The 26,616-nt window shown below is 39.4% G+C and overlaps 1 protein-coding gene across 2 annotated transcripts in view; it reads right to left on the bottom strand.

The window, feature by feature from the left end:
- Positions 1-26,616, bottom strand: part of LOC149065332 (sodium-coupled neutral amino acid transporter 9 homolog) — a 61,075-nt gene that overhangs the window by 24,546 nt on the left and 9,913 nt on the right. Inside the window, exons 1-6 of one of the 2 annotated variants that reach the window (XM_089254125.1) lie at positions 14,252-14,544; positions 11,364-11,490; positions 9,933-10,027; positions 6,295-6,358; positions 4,608-4,701; positions 341-508 (exon numbers count right to left, since the gene is read on the bottom strand). In XM_089254125.1, coding sequence (XP_089110251.1) covers positions 341-508; positions 4,608-4,701; positions 6,295-6,358; positions 9,933-10,027; positions 11,364-11,490; positions 14,252-14,403 — 700 coding nt within the window. In that variant the 5' untranslated portion in view covers positions 14,404-14,544. Of the gene's footprint in view, positions 1-340; positions 509-4,607; positions 4,702-6,294; positions 6,359-9,932; positions 10,028-11,363; positions 11,491-14,251; positions 14,545-26,616 lie in introns of those variants that run through there. The other variant, XM_089254126.1, reaches the window with a different exon arrangement.

Below are 26,616 nucleotides of genomic sequence, written 5' to 3'. Positions count from 1 at the left end.
CTTGTGGGGATTAAATCTAATCTGCAGGTTCAATTGTAATAGGCAGCAAAAAAATAACCATGCTTGAGCTCAGATTGTATTAGTTCCTGCAGTGAAGTCAGCTGATTTGATTAAAACATTGATGAAGACCACACAAATCAAAAACTCAGATAATCGTTGCTGAACTGTGCTCGTGAGCAATAGATTGAAGATGCTTGTCATAAATTCGGTAAATATTGCATGTTTAAAATTTTTTAAGAGCTTGTGTTTTCTATTAACATAGGAAAGAATTAAACCAATGTCAAAATGGTGAAAAAAATTCAAATAAAATACAAAACTGGAAATAAAATCATTGTATTACCATATATGTAGACACCAGTGAAGTAAAGGAAGTTTGACATCAATACCCAGTACACTACAGCAGAACCCAGCAGAGGTATAAATGAAAAGAATGCACTCAGATACTCTGCCCATTTCCCTAATAGGTGTCTACAGAGATCTGGGAACTCTATGGCAGTGTCCGGAACATCTGCAAGAAAATGTATCATGATGACTTCATATGAATCAATAATTCTGAAAAAAAAAATTATGCACTTTATCAATCGAGTGTTTTGCTCCATGTTGTATTAACAAAGTTGAGCGATTTCAATGCAAACCGATTCTTTTAGTCCCTTCAGCAAAATTTTATTCATGGCCAGTGGCATTGTAGCCAGGGGTTCTGTGGGTGCTCAAGGCCCCCCAAAATTGTTAAAGCTAATAAAATTTCTTACAAAAATCTCAGGACCCAGGTGTGGATAAGAGACGATCTGTCGGGAAGGACGAAGTGTAAGTTTTTTTAATCCTCCCACATTTTACGGGACAGACAAATTTCCCCATATTATTTAGCTCTTGGGAAGGGCAATCATTCTAACCCCTCCCTCGACCCACTTGGCCGAAGCCAGATCTTCAGCTGTGAAGGGAGCAGAGTCAGATATTCTTAAATTCAAATGAAACAAAAGCAGGCATCTTCAGCTGCGAATGGAGTGAAAACAGGCATATTCAGCTTCACATGGAGCATAGACAGGCATCTTCAGCTTCACATGGAGCATAAACAGGCATCTTCAGCTTCACATGGAGCATAGACAGGCATCTTCAGCTTCACATGGAGCATAGACAGGCATCTTCAGCTTCACATGGAGCATAGACAGGCATCTTCAGTTGTAAACAAAGTGGAGACATATCTTCAGCTGCAAATGAAGCAGAGGCAGACACCTTCAGCTTTGAATAGAGTGGAAGCGCAAATATCTCCATAGACTTTATCTTCCCTCATCAACATGGCTTTATACAATCACTCTCAACTTCTTCTCAATTGGCCCTTTTCACCTTGACCTCTCTGCAGCTGTCAATAAAAGCTTACAAACTGATGTTATTTTCTTAGATTTCTCACAAACATACAATATCCCTCACAACGAATTACTTCTAAAACTCTCTGCACTCGGCTTGAAAGTTCAATTAGGTGGAGGCCTGCCTAAAATACTGCAAACAATATGTCCATTTCAAAGACTGCAACTCCCCATCGGCCATTGTAAATTCTGGGAACCAGCAGGGATTGGTAATTTCTCCACTTTTTTCTTAATATATACATTACCGATCTCCCAGAAGCCCTCAACTGTACCACTAGACTCTTCGCTGATGATTGCGTAATCTACCGTACCATAAATCACAAGTCAGATCAAGAACTTCAACATAATTTCAATTCCATCTTCAAATAGTGCCCCACATGATAAATGCCACTTAACATTACTAAAATGGTTCTCATGAGTTTTTCATGTGAACTTTGACCTATTGAATTTTCTTCCTCTATGAATAACTCCACTATATCCCAGGTTTCTCAATATAAATACCTCGGTGTCATCATTTCAGTAGACATGCGCTGGAATAAACATCAATTATGTCTACCACAAATGTTTTAATAAACTTTTCTTCCTTTGCCACAACCTTAAACACTCTACTCGCGATGTTATAGACTTCTCTGTTATCAAACCTGGCCTATATTTTTAAAGTTCCCTCCAGAGTTGTATGGTTTAAACCACGTTGGTTTTAAGTTAAAACCATGTGGTTAAAACTTTTAACCACATGGTTTTTTAACCTATCTGGTTCTTTTCAAAAAATCATATAAAAGTGGCATAAATACAATGTTTCCCTTGAACAATATCATATTGGTTCATTATTAGCCAAAAGTTTTCATTCTTACCACATATTCTATTCTTGGGGTACATTCTGAAGGTATATCTTTAAATGGTGTAAGATAAGTGTTTTGTTTTTTTTAAATTTCATAAAAGTGGCCTGAATATAAATTTTCTTTCACATTAAGTATCTTAATTGTTGAAAATTATATACAGTACCAGAATTTCTCATTCTTACTTTGACCTTTGAAAACCAAACACACCCCGCTTCCCATCTCATTGAGATATCGAAGCGTTCCTATCTTAAGCAAATTCATGAATGAGGATTACATCACATATATGTGGTGGTGGTGGTGTATTATCTCACAGGCTTTTTTCTTCACAAAGAAGTTGCAACAGTAGTGACTTCACTGGCACGCTAAGGGTAGTCTTATAATTCAAAAATAGACCAGATGCTCCTTAAGGAGAAAGACCAGTGGTTACATTACCTCAGACATTTTCATTTTCTTTCCATAGGAAGCAGCAATTTAAACTTCCTCATTTTTGTGATGTTCCATGAATTACGAAATCATGCCATGCTAATTGCATTATCATTTTGCCTTGACTCGCTATCATATCCATTCTGCAAGAAAATTTCCCATGTGCTGGATGAGTACTGCATCATCTATTTTACATTTTAACTATTTTTCCCCTTCGCCATACAAAATTCTATTGCCTCAGGAACATTCATGCAAATTTTAAAGTCATTCTGACCAGTGGTTTTTATTTTAGTGTTTTGAAATCAGAACTTTACATTGATATACAGGATGATTATAGCTAAACAGTTATATTCACCCTTGTAAATTGTTGCTAATTAATCTGCATTAATTATGCTTCATTAAAATCATTGTATTTGTCTAGTTTTTATAATATTTTTTGCAAAATAGTGTCCTTATTAAGTGTATTGAAAGTAACTAGAGAAAACATTTATTATAGGGTTAGTAAGAGAAAATTCTCACACACAAAATAGTTCCTTGACTACAAAATAATTAAATTGCAAAAGTTGGTTTTTATTAAAATGTAAGAAATATTTGCAGATTAATTAATATGAGAATTGTGGTAATTACATTAACAAACATTTTATTTTAGTTAATTATTAGAAGTTTGAATGATTTTTCAGAAATTTTATAGTTTTTATGTGAATGTTATTAAAACCAAAAAACTGGTTTAAACTAAAAAACCCGGTTTTTTACCAACCCTGGTTCCTTCCTATGCCTCCAAAATTTTTAACCCCTACACTACTAGCAATATTGAGAAGCTGGAATCAATACAAAATAAATCCACTTGACCTGCTTTATCTACAACAGTTCATCCTCCTTTGCATGTTTCCAAACTAAAATGCAAACTTAATCTTCCTCTAAGTACTCATGGTTTTTTATTTCCTAGATTAACCATGCTTTTTAAAATTTTAGATGGACAAATAAATTCTGATACTTTCAGTATTATCTCCAAGCCAACATACATCTCTAATACATCTCTCAACATACATCAAACTCGACCATCCACATAAGATAAACCCTATCTCTGCTTCCACAGATTGCTTTAAATCTAGTTCCTTTCCGTATACCATAGCTAACTGGAACTTACTTTCCTCCATTATCATTGATTCCCCATGCTGTTTATGTTTTGAAAAATGTAAAACATTAATTCTGTGACCATCAACCACATTCTCATGTATAGGCCTTGGTCAGCTTCATTGAAAAAATAAATAAATCTTCAGCTGCAAATTAAGCAGGGGAAGACATTTTTAGCTGCAAATGGGATGGAAGCAGGTGTATCCAGGGCGATGAGTCAGAGAAGCGGCATCATATAGATGCATTGGATCACACCATATTTTTCAGAACAGACAAGCTTGCCCCATATTATTCAGCTCTTAAAAGGGGGTGATTGTCTCCCCCCCCCCCCCCCACTAGATCCGAGATTGTCAAGAAAGAACCCACATGGTCGACAAAACACTTCCAACACCCTTGTTTATGGCTAAACATGACAGGCAGCAGAGAATAAAGCCATTTCAAATGAATCTTGTACATTTTGGGTGAGGTCAAGGGAGTGGGGGGGGGGGTCCATCATTAAAAATCATGCATGCATGTGTTAATATTTATGAGCTTCTCTTATATAGTCCTCCTACCACGAGATGAGATTTGGCTACGGCACATCATGTCACATCAAACAATTCTATTTTATCTTAGAAGGACACGCTAGTCGTGAAAGCTCAGTCACTGATGAACTTTTCTCGATGTGCAATCGTTTTACCAAAAAAAATTGAATAAAATCATCCGACGTGACATGACATGACGCAGCGAAAATCCATCTCGTGGTCGGAGGACTATACCAGACATGTATTGAATGCAATTTAGCTTCACCTAGTAACAATAAGAAAAACTTTTCACAAATGCAAAAATATACATATTTTATGAAATTTACCTCCGATGTTCCTTAAGCTCACGATCCTGAAAGCAGTATAAAAGCAAAGGCTTCCCATTATAAACATGACAGCAACTCCACAACCAAAGCCGGCCTAGATAAAGAGATAAAAAAAATGCAAGTTCATGAAGAAACATTCATACATTTGATAATTTTTCTATTGCACTCAGACAAGGACATAATGAACTCAGTTGTCACTCCGAATATAACATCAACAAGTGTCTCTGTCCCAGCTAATTCCCCACAGAGAATAATTTCAATAAACCTCGTGCTCAATGTCAATAAAATGTAACAACCTCGGATATTGATGACATAAGCATCATCAAAAACTCCCTCCCCACTTTTCATCAAAAGTCAGCAAATCGGGACCCCCCCCCCCCATCGATGCTGAAGTAATACTAATATATTTCATGCACATTTCTTTAAAACATCAAATTTTAACCACATCTTGGCTATAAAGACAAAATTCTGTGGTCTATTGAATAACGTTATAAGCGAGTTTGACTGCATTTCTAAGCTCAAATAATGATTAACCATGGTCCCATATCTTATAGCCAAATACAAGGGTTTTATAGGGTGTTTTATCAAAAGTTTGGTATGCTAACTCTCTTCATTCTAGAGATTTTTTACTGTTGGCTGCAACTTAAGTGCACGAATCAGAACCGATCACCCCCTCCACCTATCAAAAAGTATATTTACAGGGAACAATCAAGCCAACAATATCTAAATTCACAAGCAATAATCTGCTAATCTGTCACTTCCAAATTTGGAAGATAGACAGCAGAACACTTCAAACATATTGTTACACATCATTGTAAAATATGTAACAGCACAATGTAAAATAGATGATGCAGTACTCATCCAGCACATGGGAAATTTTCTTGCAGAATGGATATGATAGCGAGTCAAGGCAAAATGATAATGCAATTAGCATGGCATGATTTCGTAATTCATGGAACATCACAAAAATGAGGCAATTTAAATTGCTGCTTCCTATGGAAAGAAAATGAAAATGTCTGAGGTAATATAACCACTGGTCTTTGACCAGTAAGTAGGACGAATCACTGCTCCTTTTTTCGAAAATGTGAACAGCCCGACACTCTTGTCATGTGAGCATTATGTTTTTTCCTACATCTACTAACATCTGCACAGAAATTTTGAAAGACATGTGCAGATGTGAAGTTACAAAGGGAAGAACATAATGCTCATGACAGCCCATTACGCTATTCCCATTTTAGAAAGGAGGGGTGATTTACCCTACTTACTGGCTACAAGTTGTATTTAGGTTAGGGCAGGGGTTAACAAACTTTTTCCACCAGTGATGCCCTTTTCCCCCATTCAATGCTGATCTGCAAGCTCTGCTAGCTCCCTAGAGCAGAGTTTAACAAAGAATATTTTCAAAAAAAAAAACTGTCAGGGTCCCTGCTCTGTGATGCTCAAGACAAAGGTTGGAGGTACACCAGGAAACTGCAGCACACAGTTTGAGAACCCCTGGGTTAGGGTAATTCACTTCATGAGCCAATTCATTAAAAATTCCTCAGACGATTATTTACGAGTCGTTTGTGGTTTAGCAGTAGTTGGTCAAGAATGATAAAGTAGATTGTTAAAGCGATAAAATTTTTTTTTTAGTCGTACTCTTAAAATAATGCATCAAAAAACGTGTTAAGTTTTCAAGGAACAGACTTACTTGTTGGATCGCCCATGGTATACTCAGCAACGATGTGCCCATCATGGTATTCCATATGGAGAATCTAAATACAAAAGGAACAGGATCGATAGTTAAGTGCTGGATATCAATACAAATTCAATGGCCACAATGGGAAAATTGCCTAACAATATCATGGGGGGAAAACATGATAATCAATGCACCTACACAGGGCTGAAACTAGGGGGAAGCAGAGGTAAAATCTTGTTTGCCATCCACCGCAAAAAAAAAATCCTAGTTACAGCCCTACACATATATAATGCAGATGTCAATTATTTGTAAATGCCTGAACCAATACTAGATAATTACGAAAACACTGAAATTATATATCTATTGCATTATACCCAAATTCAGATTTTTTCCAATATTTGGAACATTATGAGTCATAAATGCACGATCTGCAGCTATTAATTCAGCTTTACACATGATATACAGTAAAATCTCAATAAGTCAAATGCGTAGCAGCCAATGAAAAGCTTCAAGTTACTGTTGGTCCAAGTTATTGGAAATTCTTATTTCAGAGAAGTAAAAGAAGATTTTTGACAGCAACAAATACAAATACAAATACAAATACAACGCCACAACAGGCAAAATGCCCAACGAGGTGGCTGATAAAAAGATGCCCATAAAAATATGGTTGTCATATGTTTCAAAAATACTGTGACATTTATGAATGTCAAACTACTGGACATGGAGAAATCGGCAAGGATGAATTATTCTAATACCTAACTATTGAATAACATTGAAAAAAAAACACAAAGAAGTATATACTAATGAGTATAGATGCATACACAATATCTGTATAAACTAAACTTATCAATAGAGGGAACACAAAACTCCGTAAAAAAATGCAGTAAATTTTTATTGCCTCTTGTTTCATTCGTGTTTGAAGAGAACCTTGCACGAATAATGATAGAAGTTTCAAAATTTTAAACAAGATGGGCAGAATGGACCATAAGTTATTAATACACAGTCAATTAACTGCTCTGACAAGGGGAATACCTGTATCAACTGATAAAGGACAATTCTAGATTGTCATTGGGAGTTTTAAATACCCTAATAGGGTTGTTAATAAATGAAATAGTTTACCTATGAGGGTTGCAAATTCTAACATGATTGACACAGGTAAAAAGAAGTGTACCCGAGTGGTGTAGTGGTAAGATGCGTGTCTTCCACCAGGAAGGTTACCGTCAAGTTCCACAGGGTTGAATCGGGGGAAGAACATCAGAAACAAACTGAGCCGGGGTGATCACCAATAGGTGGCACCTTCATTTTCCAACCAACTCCATATGTTGGAAATTGCCATATGGCAATATATGACTGTAGTTGGTATGCGGGGAAAGTAATAGTAAAAAAGTATGATAAAAAGTGGGATGAATTGAGGAGCTATCCATACTTAGATAAGACAACCCCCAATTTTTTCCATGGGTATTTTATTATACAGGGTGATTATAATTAAAATTCCCTTACTCTGAGTAGTTTTTCTCGAAGACTGCTTATCTGAATACAGCTTAATTTTCAGGATATCTTAATGAAACCATGGGAGAGAGATTCATGCAATAAAAAAAAGTTAAACTTTTGATCACCGGATGAATAGGTGGTACTTTTTAATTGAATTTTCTTTTATTTTTCTCATGGTCCATCCATATAGTATACATTCCAAGTTTGAATGGTATATGTTCATCAGAACAGGCGCTACATAGGTCTGAGTAGTTTCAATACACCAAAACAGCTCAGACCCATGTAGCACCCATTGTGGTAGACATATTCCATTGAAACTTAGTATATATAGGCTATATGGACCATGGGGAAAAAGGAAAATCCAATAAAAGAGCACCATCTATTCACCTGGTGATCAAAAATTGAAATATTTTTTTTATTGCACGAATCTCTCTCTCTCTCTTATGGTCTCATTAAGATATTCTAAAAATTTGGCTGTATTCAGATAAGCAGTTTTCGAGAAAAACTACTCAGAGTATGGGAACTTTAATTATAATGACCCCGTATATATTATTATAAATTACTTTTTTGCTTCGTGATATATGCTTTTACATTGGGTTGATTTATTTTGGTTACATTTGACATCCATATTTTTTATGGGCATCTTTTCTCAGCCACGTCGATGGCAATTTGCCTGTTGTGGCATTTGTATAGACGACAAAGTTTATTGTCTAAAGTCAGTGTTTATCATGAAAAGAAAAAACTGGAATAGAAAAAAACGGGGAGAATGAATTTCCTTGAATTATGCATGCCACACCTTTAATTTCTCACTGGAAGGACAAAATTATTTTCTTTTAAATTCATATCACACCCAAAAATTTAGACTTAAAGGAAGTAAACTTTGACTTAAGCAAAACTTTTAACACTAAATAATATTGAAAAAATGCTAATTGAAAGTTCTGGAGCAGAGAAAAAACTTTGACTTGAACAGATATTTGAGTTGTCAGAATTTGACTTCAAGAATTGACTGTGTCTTGTCACCATGGATTCGCAGAATATTAAAAAAGAAGAAAAAAGACATTTGCAAGCAATGTTGTGTCCACCAGGATCAGTACAAAATATTTACGAATCGCAACTTGATCCAGCATAAAACTGTTGTATTAACAATATCAGATTTCAAATAATGAATCATAGACCATTTTGTATCCTATTTCAAAATGAAATAGATTTCACAGCAGGGAGGGAACCATGCATGCAGTAGGGCCTAAGTACCATACATACTCGTGTATAAGCTGACTTGTGTCCAACCCCCTCACTTCGGGACCACCAAAACCACAATAAATTGAAAACCCCTGTATAAAGCAACCTCTAAAAATCATTGCATTTTAGAGGGGGGGGGGGCTGTATTTTCATGTAGTCTTCAGTTCCATCCATCATGTTGTTGTTACAAAACTTTTTGAAAGATTTGATGGGGTGGTGATAACATTTGGCTTTAACATTTTGGTGTTATGGGCATTTTTCTCTTAGCCACCTCATTGGGCATTTTGCCTGTTGTGGCGTTGTATTTGTAAACAGAATTTCATGCCCAGTGAATCCACTAGCACACTAGGTCAATGTCTGGTTTCGTTAAGGTGTCACTTTGTTTCTTTTATCTTTGGAACTGATCCATTCGATCTATAAATTCCTTAAATGATTAACTAAGCTTGAAAAGGCTTATTGATGCTCACATCTAAACGCTATAAAATCTATGTAAGCCCACCAGGTATCAAAGCTGATGATGTTTTTGATTTTTTTTGCTTTGGCTTTAACATAACTGTGGGGTTTAAACATAGCTACAAATATTACTTTATTGATCAATAACGCATCCATAGCTACAAAAACTACTCTACTGATTTGGTGACATCATATACAGTACTCCAATAATGTCACAAATTTTCAAGATAGCCATGTGGAGGTGATTTAGCTATATGTTTTTGTAAAGTTGGAGGGGGGGGGGGCATCAATATTTTCTCTTCAAAAAGTGGCCTGTGTATATATAAGCCGACAACCCCCGTCCCCACCAAATTAAGGAACAAATTTTTTAACAAAAAATCTCTGCTTATACATGAGTATGAATTTTATGAGCCACAGAATATGAGATTCGGACAATTTTCTTATGGGTAGAAGCAATAAGTACTTACATTGTGACGATGCTGCTTTGCTTCTTAGTTGACTGCGGTATGAGGGCGGAGAACGGGAAGAAAAAGTCTGGGGGAACAACATGGTCTGGAATACTCTGGTAAATAAAAATAAGACACATATTCTGATGAGTAATTTGCATAGTCTGATGAAAGTTTGAAATTATGGTGTACATTACAAATGTATAAAGTAATGCTACGGTTACAATTCACAAGCACCTCCCAGAAATTCCTTTAATGAATTTCTAATGAACTGGTGCCTGTGAAAAAGTGTTGCTGTTCCTGCTCACTGTGGAAAGATATTTTAAAAGAGAGGCTGGCTAACATTTGCGGCCGATACATACTGAAATGAATCCGCTGTCAACTTTGTTAGTGATGCAATTAATGGTCACAAGTCTAAAAAAATGCTGAGGATAATCTTTCACTGAAAGACAACGCATGAAGACAGTTCTTTCTAGGAATTTATATCACAAAAAATATTTGTGATCCCAAAGATGTTTACAGTGTGTAACGAATGACAAAGATGACAGAATATCTATTACACACTTTGAAATATTGTTTTGAGCGGGACAAACTCTGTATCCATCCTGTAGTGGGCGTGATCTATAATTTATAATTAATCCCAAACGGCTCAATTTTATCCCCTATTTCACCATGAGGCTGGTGAGCTAACCACAGGGCCATCTTAACGCATGGATCCACCCGGGCACGGCCTTGGCTAACTGCTCAGAATGTGGACTTTTCTGTGGCATCTCAGCATTATTTTCATTGTTAGGGTATATCCTGACAAAGCCTAAGACAGTATTCAACCAGCGACAGCTCTGAACGTTCACTAGTATGATACCTGAGTATATCATTGATCTGGGCTTCGTTCATATCTCCATCCACCAACATGTTGTTGGTAATACAGTCGAATCCGATTATAATGAACTCCAGGAGACTAGAGAAATCACTTCATTATAACAAAATTTTGTTATAAAGCAATTTCAGGTTTTTCACACATTTTTTCTATGTAAACTTACTTATCTGAGGGATTACAAAAGCGTTCATTAAAATGAGATTATCACCAGGGTTTAAGCTACGGTCGCATTTTTTGCAAAATGCGAAAAAAGTGGTAGCCACTTTCGATGCATACAGGAGGTACGGAACAAGTAGACATCCAACCATCAATCATCACATTAGCATTGTAGCATTTTGCTAAAACTTTTCTCCCCATTTTCGCTTTTTTGCAAAAAGAATTTTTTTATCTAGCCTAAACTCTGATTATTGCTATAATGGTATTCGTTAAAGGAAGATTCTACTGTACTGAAAAGTAAGTAATATTATTTATATAAGTAAACGGGATGATTTTCAAAAGACAAATCAGATACAGGTTTTGAAAAACAAAGATTGAATGATTTAATCAAGGAATATGTGTAATGATTTTCGGCTTACTAGTGTATCTATCGATGGATCAGCAAGTCTGTTGTAATAGCGGTATCGTTTGTATGTCGCAATGGCACTATCTCCTGCTTCTCGTCTTGTTCTAACTTTGTGAACTGAAGGGTAATGAAATGGCTTCCTGGAAATAGAAAAAAAACATTCAAAGCTCATTGATAATAAAACAAACTAACATCATCGTAAACAAGATACAATAACTCAACTACTATATTACAGGGGGTCTTCAGAAATTTCGTGTCCGACATATTGCTTTATGGCCAGTTTCGTTCCTGGTCCATTTCACGCCTGAAAATCTGCCTTTCATATTTTGCCCCAGGCATCATGGCATTCCACACTTGACATTTTACCTGCCGTTACTTTTCGAGTGACCAAGTAAGAGAATGAACAAGTGAGCGGGCGGGTGATTGACAGTATGTGACTGTAGAGTGACAGTATTACTGAGAAACCAAGTGAGTGTGGTCACACATATGGTCACTAATTTGATCACTCGTACAGTGACTCCCTTGATCACTAAAATGGTCATTCATTCACCCATAGTCAGTCCCACTCACTTATTCATACAGTCACTCATTCATATAGTTACTCACCCACTTTTATGGTCACTCATATTGTCATTCACTCATTCATATAGTTACTCACCCACTTTTATAGTCACTCATATTGTCATTCACTCAATCACTTGGTCACTCACACAGTCAGTCACTTATTTGGCCACTCATCCAGTCAGGGCAGGTGAAATGCAAGGGGGCAAAATTTCCAGGGACGAAATGGTAAGGCAAATGGTTCAAGGCAAAATTTCTGGATCTTATTACAGGGTTTGACAAATACCATAGTTCAAATGCTCCTTCTTACTTCAAATTGTATTTTAAGAGTTCATTGTTTACTATTCGCAAGAGGATAGCGTCATAACCCTGTGGGGTGTGATGGAATTTCCCGATACCAGAGTGTAAACTATTCGAAAAATTCCATTTAAAATAACACTAAAATCTCATTTGAGCTTTATTAATATATTTACACAATGTGGAATAAACTGTAAATCTGAATAGTTCCCTCCCCACCTTATTGAAAGTGTTGTTATTAACAATACCGAAAAAAATTAAAGTGGCTTGATTTCCCTGGTCTCTCCTTATCTAGTTTTTCATTTGCACAGTCTTCATCAATGTCGTAATCAAATCAGCCGATTTCAAAATCATAAATTCTGCCTAGAGAGCGAGGAACTATGTCAGTGAATGACAAAACAAGGGACCTAGAGAGTTTGTAAACATGTTAGTGGCAAAAAAGGGTGACTTGGAACATGTGCAAGCATCGAGTGACCTAGAGGATGTGTAAGCATGGGAGTGACCAAGAGGGTGACAGAGTCTAAGCGAGCAAGCATATGAATGAGTGGCCTAGAGAACATGATACCAGGTCAGTGAATGATCTAGAGCAGCAATTCTCAACCGATGCTCCGCAGAGCTCTTGGGGCTCCTCGTGCACTCTTCAGGGGCTACGCGGCTGCTCGAAGAAAATTTAAGAAAAACTAAAATTAAAAAAATAATAATTGTAAATATTTTTAAATAGTAAAAATAAATGAGTAACTTTAATAAATAATTAAAAAATTGGCCTATGGGGCTCTGCCATAGAACTTTTTTACTTGAAAGGGTTCCGAGAGTTTGTAAGCATGTCAGTGACAGAAAGAGTTACCTGGAGCATGTGCAATAATTGAGTGACCTAGAGCAGCAGTTCTCAACTTTTTTTGACTTGCGGAGCCCTTTCTGGTATATAATTTCTATGGCAGAGCCTCGTAGACTGATTTTTTATTTATTCATCAGTTACGGATTTATTTTTATTATCTAAAAAAATTTGTAATTATTCTTTGTTTGAATTTACTGGTTTCTTTTTAATTTCCCTAGAGCGGCCACGGAGCCCCTAATGGATGTAAACGGGAGCCCGCACCAATTGAGAACTGCTGACCTAGAGAAATCTAAAACATGTAAGGGACCAAAAGAATGACCTGGAAGGTGTGCAAACATTGAGTGACAAAAACTGTGTACAAGCACGTGAGTGATCAAATAAAAGAGTGACCTAGAGGGTGTTTGACAATGGGAGTGACAGAGTCTGTGCAATCAAGCATATGAAAGAGCAAAAGAGTTACCTTAGAGAGCAAGGTACCAGGTCAGTGAACACACAAACAAATGACATAGAGCATGGGCAAACATTAAGTAACCAAAACATTGAACAAGAATGTGAGCAATCAAATAAAAGAGTGACCTAGATAGTGTTCGAGAGCATGGGAGTGACCTAGAGCCTGTGCAAGCAATATGAATGAGCAAGATTGACCAAGAGGCCAGGTGAGCAACCACAAGTGACATAGAGGGTGTTTGAGAATGGGAGGAACCAATGAGAGAGTGACCTAAATCCAGTATATGAATTAGTAAAAGAGTCACCTAGAGCGCAAGGGACCAGGACTGTGAACGACCAAACAAGTGATGTAGAGTATGTGCAAGCACTGAATGACTATAACAGTGTAAAAGCATGTGAACCATCAAGTAGAAAAGTGATCAAGAGTGCTTGAGCATGTGAGTGAGTGACACAGAGGGTGTTAGAATAGACCTAGAGCCTGTACAAGCATTGAGTGACCAAAACAGTGACCTGGAGAGAGTGTGAGCATGGGAGCAACCTAGAAAGTTAGAACCAGGTCAATGAGCAACCGACAAAATGTTCAAGCATGTGAACCATCAAAAGAGTGACTTAATTGAGAGGACACGGGGAGAGAGTCCTCGTTACTAACAACAGAGAGAGTGATTGACCAATCACGAGACCTTGAACGCGCACAGACATTTATATTAGTAAACAATGAGCAAAAAAATACAGTCAATTAATTAATCGATTAATTAATTTACCTCGCAACTGGTTGTGGCCTCCTGTTCCCACTGGACGCATCGCTGATGAAGCTGTTGGATTCGCTGGAGATTTCCGTGTCATCGTTGGGAGAACCGCGATTTATAACAATCTCCGGCGGCAGAAGCGGCGTCCTCTCATTCTTGTCCTCCATTTATTTTTCAATTCACAGTTTAATTAATTAATTAAATTTTTAAAAAAAAAGGGAAATATTAAATTTTTTTTTTTAAAAACCGTCCTGTAGAGCCAGCCACCGAAAATACGTCTCGCCTACATTGATGTAAACAAAAAGAAAAAAAATATATTACCCAGCAGCTGACTAGATCACCGCTAGAGGTCTCTGCACACGACGTCATAAATCCTAGACCGTAGACGATACAGACGGAGAATTCTCGGGACATGATTGATTGAGGACAGATGTTTGAAAGATAAACAGCCAATGATAAGCGTTTATTTTCTTTGCAACGTTACTCTACTGTCTAGGATCATACTAACAAGCGGTTTCGTTTTTTGAATATAATGAATCATGAATTTTTTTTCTCTTTTTGTTGTTTTTGTTACTAAGAGCATTTCGATGGCGTAATAGAAAAGTTTTAGACACGTTTTTTTTTTAATTTTTCTTGAAACTCGCTGTGGACATCTGAAAAACTAAAAGAAAGTTTTGAGGCCAAGGGCATCCTGTTTATGTCCCTTTTTAAAAATAATATTTACCAAGGACTGATGCGCACAATTTACAAATCTCCAAAGGGAGTTTATTGAACTTTCCAGTGACTAACCAAAGAAAAACCTGAAATTATTCATTTTCCTAATTTAGCCTGTACGCCACTGACTCAGACGAAATGTGAAGATATTCAGCTTAGGGACTGAGGCTCGCGTTATACAAAAGCGTTTACTAATCAGGACACTTTAATTTTGAGTGTGGAGGGGGGGGGGGGGTTGCGGTGCATAGCCAAATGTTGTCTTAATGTCGGAATTACATTATAAAAGTTTCATAATAACAAAAAAAAAAATCTTGAAAAACTCAATCACTAAGGGTATCGGTTACATAGGAGCGAAAATAAAAGAATCGCCCGTCCCCCTCGAGCTGAATCCCTGTCAGTCCCACCCTTGTGGAGGCCATGACCCGCGGCATATTTCCAGATCACTTGAAGTGGCCCGCGACATGTTTCCAAACCAATGAAGTGGCCCGCACTCTCTGAAAGGTTGAGCACCCTTCCACATTTTAAAAACATATCTGCTCTTATATTGCACGGTGATTTTTTTAACGTATATTTGCTCCTTTTTGGTGCATGTTTTGGAATTTTTAAAAACTTTTTCAAATTTTTTTAGTGCATATTTTGGCATTTTTAAGTATGCATATTTGCATATTTTCAAAACATATTTCGCTCCACTTTTTTAGTGCATATAATTCGAGCTCTACTTCAAGGTCGCCATTACCAGATGCGGGGCAGCTCGGTACAAAATAACAGCAGAGTCTCCTTACTCCCCCACCCCGATTGTTTTCTGTTGTGAGAAAGGTGAATCGAAAATTCAATTTAAAAGAAATAAATACTTATATAGAACTGATGAAAATTCAGAATTCCAGAATTGATGAAAATTCAGAATAAATGGAATGATGGAACTGATGAAAATTCAGAATGAATGGAATGATGGAACTGATGAAAATTCAGAATGAATGGAATGATGGAACTGATGAAAATTCAGAATGAATGGAATGATGGAACTGATGAAAATTCAGAATGAATGGAATGATGGAACTGATGAAAATTCAGAATGAATGGAATGATGGAACTGATGAAAATTCAGAATGAATAGAATGATGGAACTGATGAAAATTCAGAATGAATGGAATGATGGAACTGATGAAAATTCAGAATAAACGGAATGATGGAACTGACGAAAATTCAGAATAAACGGAATGATGGAACTGACGAAAATTCAGAATAAACGGGATGATAGAACTGACGAAAATTCAGAATAAACGGGATGATAGAACTGACGAAAATTCAGAATAAACGGAATGATAGAACTGACGAAAATTCAGAATAAACGCAATGATAGAACTGACGAAAATTCAGAATTTATGAAAAAGAAATAATGCTGGAATTATTTTTCTTTCATAAATTCTGAAAATAATTACAGAATTATTTCTTTCTAGATGAAAATGCAGAATTCCAGAATTGATGAAAATTTCGAATTTATGAAAGAAATTATTGTTACCGTAAATGCTGGGGCCCAGTGCTACCGCACCTGTCACACACCCCTAAGGGTGGCTCTGCTCTACTTATTTACATACATAGGGGCCCACAACATACTTAAAAAGAAAAGCAAGGGTTTCCAGATATGTGAGCAGTGATGAGTGGCCTTGTACCGAGTGACCGCGATCGATATTAAGTGACCATGAAATTTTCATCTGATCGGATTGTTGATCACATAGCAACACACAAATATATGTCTCTCTCTCTCGAATCCATTTAAAGACACACATGCAGTATCTGTGACCAATAAATGACCACGTTATCTTTCTTGGGTCAGTTGTAGAAGCTTCCAAAGGATAAATAGAGATCAGATCTTTCGACAACAAGTAAACAAAGAATAAAAGATATCATCACCCCCCCCCCCTCCCGTTTACGTAATTTTAACAAAAAAAAAGAGGCTCCCGATAAGCCCGATGCACGCGTGCATGTGCGTCTGGGCTTCTGCAGTCTCTTGGCCTAGTTTTTATTTTCTTTTGTGAGTGGCGGTGTCTGTGTTTGTAATCGATTAAGTGATGAAAGTGTTTCTACGTCATTTTTTTTTTTTTTTTTTGCTGATAACTGATAAAAGAGGATCATTTTCATGTTATTGTAATTTGATTATGGAAGTTTGCGGAAGTCTTTTAGATTGGCTCATGTGGTATCGAAAAATTCGCGGACGTGAAATTCATCTACAGCAAATTCACCACCAATCATTCAAGGGAAATTCATCAACAATTCGTCAAAAAAAAAACCACCAACAATTGATCAAAGGGAAACAACCACGGGAAAAAATTCAGCGAATGGAAGTTATTAATAAACGGAAAATTCACCGAAACGAAAATTCTCGACGGAAAGTTCGCTAAAAGAATTCACCAAAAGAAAAATTCATTGTTCATAGCAGAAACTTCTTCAAACAGCATATGTATTCAGCCTTTGACTTATTTTTTGCCACAAACCCTTGTTCATGTAAAAAATTTTTTTTTAATTTTGGACAAAAGGGCTCGTTATGGCAAAGACTAATCACTAGAGCCTGGAAGTTCAGGCAAAATGCCATAAATGCTTTTTTTTGCCTATTTTCAAATTTTTTTTGTAAAAATATATATATTTTTAATTTTTCCCGCCATAAATGCCTATTTCGACATTTTTTTTTAAATGTTTATTCGTGAATTTTAGAGGCCATGTTCAGAAGAACTTGGATATCTTTAGCATTGAGAACTTCAAAAGCATTGCTGTTTTTAAAATTTTCAACCTGTGTTTATTCTTATCGGAAAGCCATTCCCCCATCATCCTCCAGACCCATTCAAACCCAAATAGGCATAAGTGTCCGAGAAATACGAACATAATTGGTGGTGGGCATAGAAGTGACAAAAACTTTTCGGCTCTGCTATACATATTTTACAGATTATAATCCACATACCGTCGAATTCACATCAAGATTATGAAAGTTCCAGTTAAAACAAACAGAATTGAAATTTCAATTAAAATTACTAATGCATCAACTGTGCTTTGGCTGGATGGGACATGAATGTTTTTGTTTCAGACAAATGCAACCGATGCATTAAAAAACAGTTAACCCTTTACCGGCCATAACGTCCATAGGCGGCTCTACAAGCAAATGGCCAGAGACGGCAGAGATGGTGGGGGTAGAGTATATAAGAGATTATTGTGAAAGGGCAGGGAGGGATGATTGATAACTCTTGTCAGGGATGGGATCGAGGAAGACAAGCGTAGACGCCTCATCAATTAGATTTCAAAAGCTCCACTCAAGCTCCACTCCGCTTCAAGATAAAGCTCACTGTTGTTTGTAACAATACAATATAGGAACTGAATTTTAAGAAAGCATGGAAAGCAAGGTGAAGGTTTGGACGAGTCCATTTTAGAGAGCAAAAAATGGTTATTTTCATGGACCTCCTAGTATCCTTCAAGTATCGGTAAAGGATTAAAAATAAATGAGAAGTTTGTCTCTCCGCATGCTTCACATTACATGTCTGGCTCAAGCATTGCAGATAGATAACTGGAAAAGCAACAATGGAAGTTTTAAGTGATGGACGTGTTTGCAAGATGCTCCGATTGAATTGCTGATTTCGGCGCGGCACCACATAGTACAGCGAGGACGTTAGCGACGCCTAATATATCTTTGTTCGAGCTATACGTGGATGTCAAGATCAAGATTGTATGACGTGTGGAAGCTGAATTATCATCGCTCTCTAGATCGCGAAATGTACAATGTGACATGGTGGCCATCTTCAAGTTGACCCATTGTGAACTTTTACGATTGTGCTTAGGCAATTACCGATTGGACTATAATTACTGTGATTTTTATAGTGATCGTCGCTCTACATTTTTTATATATATATTTTTTGTGTATAATTATATTTACGCAAATTGCGTTGATTAATCTTATATCTGTGCGAAATTCTGCCATCATTCGAATTTCAATTTATTTGGTGCTAATCAGGGACTTCCTCGTCTTTGGAGCCATATTATTATTAATCAAAAGGCCTCCTCTTATTCTTCGCGTTCTAATTAATGGATTTCAAGGCTCGAGCTAGGAAACATCGAGTATTACTTACAGTCTCTTCACAAAAGTGCCTCAGCCTCGGAACAATTAACCAAGAATAAGATATCATTGTATTGGCTTGATACGTAAGCGCCTATTGAAATATTGTTAATTATTGAATCGATTTTCTTAAATCAATGTCAACTCCGATCATATATTCAGAAATTTGCTGCAAGGGACCAGCGAGTCAAATTAGTCATTTCAATATACAGTGCTGGACTAAAGTATTCGTGACATGTGTGGTACCAGCGATGCGTTTTAGAAAACTGCGTAAAATGATGCAAGGCAAAACGATTAGGACAGCAGACAAAATATCAATTTATGATCACACCTCTAGCTGCCGAGTTAATGCAATCGACCTATCCCGGCCACCAGAAGACGCCAGGGACTTCTCCAAGCCATCACTCCGACAACATCATCAGTCCAAACTATAGCGGCAACGTACTCCACTTTATAAACTCACTCTAAAGCGCAACTTCGTCCGATTTCTAAAACTGAGACAACAGCGAGGTGAAAATGAACTGGACACAACTGATACACCGTGGACTCCACTCACGCGCAAACCAAGCTCGTTGTACAAGAACGTTTTGAAAAATAATCTAATACGCTCCTTGGAAGAAAATCACCGGCGAGGGAATAGCAGATTGGATCGCTCGGCTCAAAACCATTCAAAAGACGCGCCACAACAGGAATCGACTGCGGACGAAAGAAGCACCGAACATAGCCAGGACGCGCCAAGGGAGCTGGGTTCGGCAACGGACTCGGACGGAGGCCCGTACGCGTATGACGCAGCTAAGAACCTCTGGACAATGCTAACGGACCTGCGCCTTGACAATCACGGCAAATCTAGACGCAGGGTGCCAATAAACGAACAGGAACGTTTACAAGACCTCCTCATCAAAACAATAGACGACGTACAGTCAATATGGAAGATCATAACCTATTCATGGAAAAGCAGCAGTGGACAGCAACGATACCGAATACCATTGATGGAGCAAGAACTGGCCAAACAACAACTGATGGTCCTGTTTGATGACATTCTGAAAGTACCTCAAATGAAATCACCTGAAGCGGAAAAAAAATTGCATGAATGGGAGTGAGCTGACTTCCGATAAACACTTGCCGGAGCCAACAGATAGCAGTGCAACATCTATTAGACGATCAACGGGGTGTCAAACGGAGACAGTAGATAGTCAACAGGCATATGAAGATATCCATGCATCTTCTCCACATCACAGCAATTCATCTCAAATAGAAATAGATGTATCTGACCGAGAAGCTTGGGATAAACTAGATCGAAACATAGGACAATCTGAACCTTTGGACAGTCGAAACAGCTCGAATACTAAAAAGAAGAGAACTTTCACCAAGTATAATCCAGTGGTAGTCCTCGGACGTAAGTCAGTGTTAGACCTCTCCACACTGCCATCAATAGATCTTGAAACAGGAACTTTCGTAGAGCATGATAGATGACCAAAAATAATAGGAGGGGAAACAGAGACGGATGATCCGAGTCGATTGCATGACGGTGAAATACAAGTGTCTGCGAGATCTCCCACTATAGAGCGGGTCTTTCGAGTAAGGAACAAGCAACCGCCTAAATTTGCAAGTACAAATTCCAACGATCGAGCTAAAGGGAGAGACCATCTTGTAACAGCTAGTATGTTAAAGGAAATGATGGACTTCAATTGCAATTGTAATAATATCCAAAGTAAGTGCCAGGAACCTGAGCAGTCAGGGCCCCGAGTTACAAACAGCCGGGCCCCCCTAAAAGGCAAGTACACTAAAGGAGCACCGGTTCAGCGACACAAGAAGCTGGACTCACAGCGAGAAGATGTTCAGAAATATGATGAACTGTTCTACAAGCCAAATCATACGAATAAACACTGCCGTCCTGTATTCGGTGGGCTTAGATCATACAGTGAGGTGGTTAGTGGCAAAAGATGGACACCGTACAAAGACCCGAAAGGCATTACCCAAGAGTCCCATTATGTGCGAAAAACTGAAGAATTGGCATCAAGTAGAGCCTCAACGTGGCGAAATTGTGAGGTGGGTTCGAAGAGATACGCACATAATCAGGCCAGGTCAGTAAGAATAGTAAATCAGAGAAATTGGCCAGCACGTGGACATGACCAAATGTGGCAGCACAGTCAGCGAGGCTACCAGTTCAGGGACAGCCAGGTCAATAGACCGACCAGGGATCAACGGTACATCCAGCCTCATTGGATTCTTCAGCCAAATGACGATCCTCGACCAGTGCCAAAAACAAGAAACTCCTTTTAACCGGTAAGAAGCCGTACTGTAATGCGAAGGCAGCGTACGGAGGTCAATGGGTCTGGAGCACTGAACAAAGCGAGGGTCTCTCACAGCTGCATTAACTGTAAGCTCTACAATATGGCATACGAAATGTCGATTAATACAAGCCATAAATGGATGAGTAACGAGTGCTTCAGTCATCTCATTATCAAGGGTCAGCTGCAGATGGCTCGTGAGCAGCGACACAGGCGGCGGCCATAAGCAAATCTATGCAGCATACGATACTGGCCGGAGATTCAAGAAACGATTTGATCCTCTCATAATGCTTTATTCTGCTCCGTTGCGCATCCTACAGCTAAACATGGATAGATCTAAAGAGTGTACCGTGCACTTAATAATATATACGGTGAAAATTAACGTCGATTTACTAGTAGTACAGGAACAATGGAAATATAAAGACAAAATACGTGGTTTCACTTACCACGCTCCCCGAAGCAGACAATGTACCTCTTATATATTGACACTAGGGTTGAATAGGATACGCAATCAATCTTCCAGAGCATGATGTGCAGTCAGCCTGATTGTCAAGACGAATCAGAAAAAAGACTTCGTATCTTGCAGATTAACGCTGACCGCTCCAAGGAGTGCACACTGCATTTGGCAAAGTTCGCAATAAATCATTCAGTGGACGTAATAGCTCTTCAGGAGCCGTGGATAAATAGAGGTGCACTGTGCGGTCTTCCACGGAACTGGCAGACGTGGCAGTCACTCGATTGTAAGAGCGCGATCCTGGTTCCGGCGAGTACAATTCGACCTGCAACCTATCATCTGGGCCGACATCTGGTGGCAGTGCAGATCAGTCTACCGGATCATGAAATTATTGTAGCAAGCGTCTACATATCTCCTTATGAGGACGTCGAAGGGGCTATAGATGAGATGGATGAGCTTTGTCAATCAGCAGGCGGCATCAATATCGTCTTTTGCGCTGATGTGAATTGCCATTCTTCGCTTTGGGGATATAAGTATACGAATCCCAGAGGCCGTAGACTACAGGATTTTCTTTCGGGCAGAAACTTGTTCCTGTTTAACCCGCGGAAATCAAAACCAACATATGTTGCTGACTCTGAACGCGCGAAGGGATGGCCTGAAATCACGTTTACCACTTCGGAAGGAATCCTCTCCAGTACTAACTGGTCCATCGGAGATGAAGATTCTCACAGCTGTCACAAATACATATATTTGCTACTCCGTGCCGCACCAATACGCCAGACAACCTCTTACTTTCGCACTTCATCAAGAAGACTGGCCAAAATTCGATACGTCTCAGGACCCATCTTTCAGAATCTCCGAGACCAGTTGCACATGACTACCACCGAGGAGGAGGATGATGAATGTGTCGATGCAGCCATGCAGGAGTTACATCATCGATGCACGGAAGTGCTAGGATATGTACAAAAAACAACTAAACAACTCCCCAATTGGTGGACTGATGAACTTGCAGCTCGAAGAAGACAGGTACGTGCACTGGAACGGAAGTTTATAACAGCCAAAGGGGAACTCAAAATCACGGCAGGACTTGCATTCAGGAAGAACCGCGCTCAATACATTAAAATAGTCAGGAGGACCAGAAACAAATGCTGGACCAAGTTCTGTGAGGACGAAAGCAGACCATACGGAATTGCTTATAAGTCCTTCTTCAAGGCAAAGCAACTGCCTACACAGGTTATGATGACCAGTAAACCCCACATAGGAGCTACGGTGCTGGAAACTGCGCTGCACCAGCTGTCGGCTATCTTTCCAGATCCCACTGATGAAATTGGGCTGACTCCACTCCGGCCGCTTATTCAAGGAACGGACTTGCCGGTCTCTGTTCAGGAAGTCCAACACATTATTAAAAAGCTGAACAATAAAAAAGCACCTTGCTTAGATAACATCAGTATCCCGTTATTGAGGGCGCTTTTTGAGGCACATGACAAAACTGTGACGTGCATCTTCAACAGGCTACTGGAGCTATCAATTTTCCCTGGACATTTTAAAAGAGGCAAGATTCTACTGTTTCTGAAAAAGGACAGAGACCCAGCGCTGCTGCAGTCATATCGACCTATCTGTCTTTTATCCACTTTGGGTAAAGTTTTCGAGAAGATTATCGTCCAACGTATTACATACTATCTCGAGCAACAGCAATGGTTCAGTCCGTTACAATTTGGATTTAGAGCAGGAGGGTCTGTGGAGAAGGCAGTGGCCACACTTCTTAATGAAGTTAGACGTAGACAAAAGCAAGGTTATCTGACAGCCCTGATTTCGATGGACATCAGAGGAGCCTTTGATTCAGTTAGACACGAAATCATAATCAACAGAATGCGACGACTTCCGATACCGGGAAACCTCGTACGAATGGTTGAAAGCATATTGCGGGATCACCATGTCACAATTGTTACAGACGTCGGTCCGGCTACAACGTGCCCGAGTGGCGCAGTGGTAAAGATGCTCGTCTTCCACTATGAAGGTTGCCGTCAAGGTCCATGGGTTCAAATCCGGGCATAGAACATTAGAAGCAAGTTCTTTGCCTAGGGCGACCACCGATGGATGGAGCCTTCATTTCCCACCCAACTCCACTGGTTGGAAATTGCCGTATGGCGATATATGACCGGAGTTGGTGTGCGGTGTAGTAGGTCCGGCTACAAAGCGGCAGCTATCCGGATGCCCACAGGGTTCCTGCAGCGGACCTCTGTTGTGGTCCATAATTCTACATTCGCTACTGAAAACTGACTGGGGCCCCGAAGTTTATATGCAGGCGTTTGCAGATGACCTTACTTTTATCATAGCGGCGAAGAAATACAAGGACATCGGACCGCTGGCGAACGCAACATTCAACAGACTCACCGATTGGCTTCATTCTAATCATCTCCAGTTGGAAGTGAACAAGACAAAGCTACTGTGGCCTCATCCGAAGGTTACGCGTCCCTGCATCGAGATCGACGGCATCAGGCTCAAGCCGTCTCCGTCTATACGGTATCTAGGGATACATATTGACAACAATCTCAGCTTCATCACACATATAACTAAGCAGGTCAACAGGACGCAAGAGACGTTACAATTGATGCGCAGGCTCGCTGGACCCACATGGGGTCTACGTCGACAATTTCGCAATATACTGTATAGAACTGTCGCACAGAGGCAGCTCTCATATGGATGTGCTGTGTAGTATAGAAATCCAACGCAGCAGATGCGAAATACATTGGATGTGGCGCAGAGACCCTTCCTCTTATATATAACGGGGGCATACGTTACCACGGCTAACGACGTGCTATACGTTGCTACGGGGAACCCACCGCTCAGCTTATTCATGGAGTATGAAGCACGTCGGACAGCAGTTCTGCATCTTGGGGAGGACATCCAGATCAATGATCACCCGATCAGTTCAACCCAATATGAGCAGAAGCACATGGAGTGGCTACATCATCCAAGTGTTGACATCGCGCCTCTACAGGTTACGAGGTTCAACTCTACCGGTTCCTCGAAGGGATCTTTGGTCACCGACGAGACAGTACGGATATTCACTGACGGCTCTCGGATCGGGGAGGTAACGGCATGTGCATACGTAGTCCTCGATTCATCGGATGTAGTTAAAGAGACTTGGAGTAGTCGTCTGACGCAAGTATATTCCAAGCGGAGGCGTATGCAATCTTGAATGCGGTCATCTGGGCCTCGCAACAAAGCTCCCCGGTGGTCATACATTCAGATAGCGCTTCTTGTCTTCAAGCTATCTGCGATCCCCGCTCAACACATCAGGATATTCGTAGGATCCGACAGCTACTTTGCTCCATCATTCGATCCGTATAATATGGGTTAAAGCTCACACAGGAATTACAGGTAATGAGATGGCTGATCGTCTGGCCAAGGATGCCACTAGTTCGATCACAGAGGAACAACACTTACTGCCACGCAGCCACGTCAAATACCAATTAAAGAGTGAGCTGTTGAGAAAGTGGCAAGCACAGTGGGATCATAACGTCCCGAAAGACGCATATAGAATCCAACGGCATGTTCGCTGGCATCCTTTCATTTGGTCGCCGAAAAGATTATTATGGTTACAGAGCATGGTCCGTTACCAGTATATTTAGAACGTTTTAAAAAGTCAAACAATGACAAGTGTCGTTGTGGTCAAGTCGGGACATTACAGCATTATCTGTGTTCCTGCCCGCACACTAAACAGTTCCATTTCGGCCACATTCCGGATAATGGAAAGCTTTGCTGGAAGCGACGCGTACTTCAGAGCCCCATCAACTTCGGCCGACTTCGCCAGCTGATCCAATTCCTGGACAAAAATCTTCATCATATCCATACCAAATGGGTTGGCACGAAGCGTAAACGAGGTGCTGATGACGACTATGTACCAGCTAGGTCCTTTCGCCCGGACCCTACTAGAATATACGATCTGCGGCCTCGTCGCTGAAACTCATCTACTGAGAGCCAAGCGACGTTGCGCCTATCGACATTTTGTACTGACGAATGTCTAATCAAATTGTAAATTGAGATTATATTCCAGAGACAATCAATCTTAATTAGTCTTGGCGATACTGCGATTTCAAATCAACTCTTTACTATAAGATGAGCGTGATCTGGCGGTTATACCTTTCGGAGTTCTTTAATTTCTTTCTCCGTATATTATGATACGTCCATTGACGAACATTGATTATAAGTGAATTTATATGTGCAATCTATAGGTAATATTTCATTCATTATTCTGAGGATATTTAATAAAATTTCCAGACACACCCGTCCTCCAGGAACGCTTCGATATCTCAATGAGATGGGAAGCGGGGTGTGTTTGGTTTTCAAAGGTCAAAGATAGATAACTGACAGGTGACTGAGAGATATAGATGGCTTTTTTCTCAGCCAGAGATATCAAGGAAACAGTTATTTTCCGGATATTATGCTGAGGGGAGCTCGAAAAGAAAAGTCATCACGTCTCCGCCTGGACTCGAACCCAGGCCCTCTTGCATACCGGGCAAGCATGCTACCATCTACACCACTGGAGACACATGAATCTGCCTTCCTAATTTCACGCACTGTGTCGTGAGGCGCTGAGAGCTCACCTCAGCATAATATCCGGAAAATAACTGTTTCCTTGACAGGTGACTGTTTCAAGAAGTGTCCCACTGTCCATCAGGTGACGTCATAGCTCCAACAAGGTGGGGTAGGAGCTGACAGAGTTCTAGCCCTAGGACTCATGTTATTTTACTATTTTTTGCACAATGCGAATATTTCTTCACGGCAAACAACCTTGGCCAGATATTTTAGATACGTAAAA

Source organism: Pholcus phalangioides, unplaced genomic scaffold (genome assembly GCF_987345545.1).
Source record: "Pholcus phalangioides strain wild (caught in Gottingen) unplaced genomic scaffold, Ppha-v1.0 ptg000040l_1, whole genome shotgun sequence".
NCBI classification, from domain to species: domain Eukaryota; kingdom Metazoa; phylum Arthropoda; class Arachnida; order Araneae; family Pholcidae; genus Pholcus; species Pholcus phalangioides.
Note: the sequence above shows the minus strand (reverse complement) of the source record. Positions and strands in the feature narration are given on the sequence as shown.